The 5814-nt window shown below is 45.4% G+C and overlaps 1 protein-coding gene across 1 annotated transcript; it reads left to right on the top strand.

Moving 5' to 3' along the window:
- Window positions 1–3955: 3955 nt before the first annotated feature.
- LOC145338621 (beta-1,3-galactosyltransferase 5-like) lies at window positions 3956–4924 on the top strand. Its single transcript, XM_080182997.1, has one exon. The coding sequence runs from the start codon at window positions 3963–3965 to the stop codon at window positions 4917–4919; it is 957 nt and encodes a 318-aa protein (XP_080039123.1). The 5' UTR covers window positions 3956–3962; the 3' UTR covers window positions 4920–4924.
- Window positions 4925–5814: the final 890 nt, after the last annotated feature.

Below are 5814 nucleotides of genomic sequence, written 5' to 3'. Positions count from 1 at the left end.
GGAATGAATGAATCAAGTGGAGCTGCTTTGTTCTGGATGGTGTTGGGCTATTTGAGTGTTGTTGGAGCTGTACCCATCCAGGCAAGTGGGGAGAGTATTCCATCACACTCCTGACTTGTACCTTGTAGGTCACAGAATCGTTAAATCCCTGCAGTGCAGAAGGAGGCCATTCGGCCCATTGGATCTTCACTGACTCTATGAAAGAGCATCCTACCCAGGCCCTACCCCTGTGACCCCATGTATTTACCCCACTAATCCCCATAACTTGAGACACTAAGGGGCAATTTAGTATGGCCAATCCACCTAACCTGTACTATGGGAGAAAACCCACACAGACACGGGCAGAACCTGCAGACTCTGCACAGATAGTGCTCTTGTCCTTCTAGGTGGTAGCAGTCGTGGGTTTGGAAGGTGCTGTGTAAGGAACCTTGGTGAGTTTCTGCAGTGCATCAGTGCAGTACAGACAGATGTAAAGTAGTTATTTAATACTTCAGCTGTGACTCATACCTCAAAGTGAAAATTTCCTTATGACCCCTAATCAGCTTTACTCCTGGTTTTAAAACCTTTTTTTCTTATTTATCGCTCTGTAGATGATGTTTAGATTCCATTTTATGTTAAACTGAGGGTTCAGAATGTTTGAAATAGGGATCCTAACACTGACGCCAGTTAATTTTGTCCTGAATTATTATTTCTAGAAGTTTCCCCAATGCCGTGGTTAAACTGATTCGCCTTTAGTTGCTGAGTTGATCCCTCCAGCCGTTTTTTGAACAGAGATGTAACATTTCCAATTTGTGTCCCAGCACCACCAGAGTCTCAGGAAGGTGGGAACATTGTGACCAGTGCCTCTGCAATTTCTGCTCTCATTTCCATCAGTGTCTGTGGATGGATCTTATCTGACCCCGTTTCCCTTAGCAACATGAAGTCGAGCCAGCCATCTAATAATTCTAATGCTGATGATACAAAGATTGGAGGTGTAGTGGACAGTGAGGAAGGTTTTCAAAGCTTGCAGAGGGATTTGGACCAACTAGAAAAAATGGGCTGGAAAATGGCAAATGGAATTTAACACAGACAAGTGTGAGGTATTGCACTTTGGAAGGACAAACCAAAGTAGAACGTACAGGGTAAATGGTAGGACTCTGAAAAGTGCGGTTAAACAGAGGGATCTGGGAATACAGGTACGGAATTCCCTAAAAGTGACGTCACAGGTGGATGGGGTTGTAAAGAGTGCTTTTGGTACATTGGCCTTTATAATTTGGAGTATCGAGAATAAAAGTTGGAGTGTTATGGTAAGGTTATATAAGGCATTGGTGAGGCCGAATTTAGAGTATTGTGTACAGTTTTGGTCATCTAGTTACAGGAAGGGTGTAAATAAGGTTGAAAGAGTGCAGAGAAGGTTCACAAGGATGTTGCCGGGACTTGAGAAGCTGAGTTACGGAGAGAGATTGAATAGGTTAGGACTTTATTCCCTGGAGCGTAGAAGAATGAGGGGAGATTTGATAGAGGTGTATAAGATTTTGATGGGTATAGATAGAGTGAATGCAGGCAGGCTTTTTCCACGGAGGCTAGGGGAGAAAAAAAAACTAGAGGACATGGGTTAAGGGTGAAAGGAGAAAAGTTTAAAGGGAATATTAGGGGGGGCTTCTTCACGCAGAGAGTGGTGGGAGTGTGGAATGAGCTGCTGGATAAAGTGGTAAATGCGGGGTCACTTTTAACATTTAAGAAAAACTTGGACGGGTTTATGGATGAGAGGGGTGAGGAGGGATATGGTCCAAGTGCAGGTCAGTGGGACTTGGCAGAAAAATGGTTCAGCACAGACAAGAGGGGCCAAAAGGCCAGTTTCTGAGCTGTAATTTTCTATGGTTTCTAATTCCTCCGTGTCATTTTTTTAAAACTCGTCATCTGTCTCAACGGATTCCTTTTCATTGTGACTGGGGCAGTATCTTCATCCTTGGTAATGACAGATGTAAAATAGTTATTTAATACTTCAGCAATGACCTAGACCTCAAAGTGTAAATTTCCTTACGATCCGCTAATCAGCCCTACTCCTGCTTTTAAAACCTTTATTTTCTTATTTACCTCTCTGTAGATGATGTTTAGATTCCATTTGATGTTAAACTGAGGGTTCAAAATGATTAAAGATGTCAATAATTATTTTCCAGAGCAATTATTTCCTCTGAAAAAGAGAGTTGAAATTAAAGGACAGATTCTTTCGATGAAAAGAGACCATTCAGGGGTGAGATCAGGAAGCAATTCTTCAAACAAAGGCAAGTGAAAATCTGGAACTCTATTCCTCAAAAAAGCTGGAAGATCTTTTAAAGGGTTTGAGTTGGGGATTGATAAGATTTTTGTTGGGGTGGGATGTTGAGAGTTAAGGGAGCAAAGCATAATTCTGCTGTTAGAGGGATGTTTTTCACACAGAGGGTTGTGTGGGCCTGGAGTGCACTGCCAAGTAGGGTGGTGGAGGCAGGCACGCTAGGGTTGTTCGAGACTTACCTGGATAGGCACCTGAGCAGACTGCAGATGGAGAGATACAAAAGAATGTTCTAGTTGAAGATCAAGAGCCTCAGGACGTTCCTGGGAATTAATAGATTCTTATCGGCCGTCCAACAAATTTTAAGGCTCACCTATCTCTTACGTTGGAGCTATTGGGGATCTGCCATTAATGTCTGTATAGTATGTTGTATGTTTATTGATGTCTCCTTTTTACATCCACAGGTGATTCTGTCCGCCTTGTTGGCCAACAAGGGGCATACACGCGGTGGGTCGTGCGACGGCTGCTCTTGGATGTTGCTCCGAGCGTTGCCTAGTGCTTCACGTCGTTAGTGTACACTTAAACTGGACCGACTGACAGACAACACAACAGCTCAGTGGCTATCACTGTTTGCTGTGCAGTTACAGGGACCCGGGTTGGATCTCCGACTTGGGTCAGTGTCTGTGGGAGTTTGCACATTCTCCCCGCGCTTGCGTGGGTTTTCTCCGGGTGCTCTGGTTTCCTCCCACACCCCAAAAACGTGCTTTTAGGGTGATTGGTGTCAATAAATTGTCCTTTAATTGGATCTCCCTTAATCTGGTGCACATATAATTCCCTAAATTTGCACCCCTTTATTGTGGAGTCCACTAGTTATAGACAAAAGTCATAGGTAGAAGAAGGACTTGAATAAGGCACTCACTGAGTGTTAAAGTGGGCGGCATGGGCTTGTAGGGCCGAAGGGCCTGTTTCCTGTGCTGTTGTGTGTGTTTCTGGAGCTTTTTTTGTGGGATATGAGTGTCACTGGCTTGGCCAGCATTTATTGCCCATCCCTAATTGCCCTTGAGAGGGTGGTGGTGAACCATCGCCTTGAACTTCTAAAGTCCCTGAGGTGTAGGTACACCCACAGTGCAGTTAAGGAGTGAGCTCCAGGACTTTGACCCAAAGACAGTGAAGGAACGATGATATATTTCCAGGTCAGGATAGTGAGTGACTTGGAGGGGAACCTTCAGGAGGTGGTGTTTCCAGATATCTTTTGTCCTTCTAGATGGTAATCTCATGCGTTTGGAAAGTGCTGCCTAAGGAACATTGGTGAGTTGCTGCAGTGTAGGTACTATACACGGCTGTCACTGTGTGTCAGTGCTGGAGGGAGTGAATATTTGTGGATGTGGTGCCAATCAAATAGGCTGCTTTGTTCTGGATGGTGTTGAGCTTCTTGAGTGTTGTTGGAGCTGCTCCCATCCAGGCAAGTGGGGGATATTCCATTACACTCCTGACTTTGCCTTATTGATGGTGAAGATACAAATCAATCAAATTCTCACTGAATGACAAAACAAGCTCAAGTTCCTGTCTAAGAGGTTTAGTGGGCTCAATGGCCTTGGTATTCCTGTGCTCAGAATCCAGTCAATGAATCTTAAACTGAAATGTGTTTTCTTTTCCATTACCTGGACTCCACCAAAATTAACTTTATTTTATTTTACAGGCGACTCAGAGCATGGAGATATTTCTGGCTGGAAGTTGCTCTTTCAAACTGCTTCCAAGAAAGAAATGGTTTTTGTTTCTTGTCCCCTTGTTGATGATATTTATTCCACTTGGATATTTAAGCCAGTACAGTGTTCGCCACTGGCATTTTGCAAAGTTTAATGACCACTCCTTCCTCATGCTGCCCAACAGCAGCTGTGACACCAATCCGCCATTCCTGGTCCTTCTGGTCACCAGTGCCCAGGACCAGTTGGAAGCTCGCTTGGCCATTCGGCAGACGTGGGGGAGAGAACGGACAACCCGTGGCCAGAGGGTGGTGACCTACTTCCTTCTGGGGTACAGCCGAGAGCATCAGGAGCAGCTGCTGAAAGAAAGTTCACTGCACAAGGACATCATCCAGAAAAATTTCACCGACTCTTATTACAACCTGACCATCAAGGTACTGATGGGGTTGGAGTGGGTGAACCGATTCTGTCCGTCCACCTCCTTCGTGATGAAGACCGATTCCGACATGTTTGTCAACACGGATTATCTGACCGAGCTCCTGTTGGGAATGAATCGCAAGAACATCTTCACTGGCTTCGTCATGAGGGGTTTAGGACCCAGTAGGGACCAATCCAGTAAATGGTATGTTAGTGAACAGGAATATCCTCAGGAGAAATATCCGCCATTCTGCTCCGGCACTGGGTACGTGCTTTCAACCGATGTTGCCAATGGAGTCTGGAATGTTTCCGGGATCATTCCCTACCTTAAACTGGAGGATGTTTACGTGGGGCTGTGCTTGGCGGAGTTGAATGTTGACCCTGTGGAAATCCACTCAAAACAGAAATTCTACAATCGGAAAGTACCATTTTCTGTTTGTGGTTTTCGGAAACTCATCACCTCTCACTGGGTGAATCCCTCTGAGCTGCTGAGCAACTGGAAATCACTGGAGGATGCAGCAGATAAGCGTTGCCCTGGAGACAAGTGAAGGAGGGAGGCCATTTTGAAGAGGCCTCACTTCCCACAATTCCTGTGCTATTCACCATCATTACAACCTTGTAAGGTCCCCTCATCATGCTGATACTGTTTGGAAAATACTCAATGTACTGCCAGAACTATCTGTACAGATGCTTTAACATGTTTCTTGGCTGGGACAGTGTATAATTTAACTCTCCACTGTAAGAAACTCTCTCTCCGACTACATTAGTGGGTGGCAAGGTGGCACAGTGGTTAGCACTGCTACCTCACATTGCCAGGGTTCAATTCCGGCCTCAGATCACTGTCTGTGCGGAGTTTGCACATTCTTCCCATGTCTGCATGGTTTCCTCCCACAGTCCAAAGTTGTGCGGGTTAGGTGGATTCATCATGGTGAATTGCCCCTTCATGTTCGGGATTAGCAGGGTAAATACTTGGGATTATAGGGACAGGGCCTGGGTTGGTTTGTTGTTGGTGCAGACTCAATGGGCCGAATGGCCTCCTTCTGCACAGGAGGATTCTATGGTTTCCTCTTCTCTCTTCACATTTCTAATGGAAGCGGCCTGTGTGTAATTACACCCTCCTCCCAGTGATGGTGCTATTGAGTCTCCCAGATCCTCAGACTGGACCAGAGCCAAATCCACATCTCGCCATCTCAAACTGTCATTGGGTGTCATTTTAAAATTAATTATGTAGATAACCAGGATATATATATTTAAGATAATTAGTAAATGAATCAGAGTGAAGATGTGGAGAATTAGCTGGTGGTGTGAGCTGATACGGGTTAGCACCGCTGCTTCACAGCTCCAGGGACCCGGGTTCGATTCCCGGCTCGGGTCACTGTCTGTGTGGAGTTTGCACGTTCTCCCCATGTCTGCATGGGTTTCCTCCGGGTGCTCCAGTCTCCT

Source organism: Carcharhinus amblyrhynchos, unplaced genomic scaffold, assembly GCF_965287045.1.
Source record: "Carcharhinus amblyrhynchos unplaced genomic scaffold, sCarAmb.v2.hapA chromosome_111, whole genome shotgun sequence".
Taxonomy (NCBI): domain Eukaryota; kingdom Metazoa; phylum Chordata; class Chondrichthyes; order Carcharhiniformes; family Carcharhinidae; genus Carcharhinus; species Carcharhinus amblyrhynchos.
Note: the sequence above shows the minus strand (reverse complement) of the source record. Positions and strands in the feature narration are given on the sequence as shown.

Excerpts from the sequence above, each read along its gene's own strand:
- LOC145338621 (XM_080182997.1), top strand. The coding sequence starts at position 3,963 with ATGGAGATATTTCTGGCTGGAAGTTGCTCTTTCAAACTGCTTCCAAGA.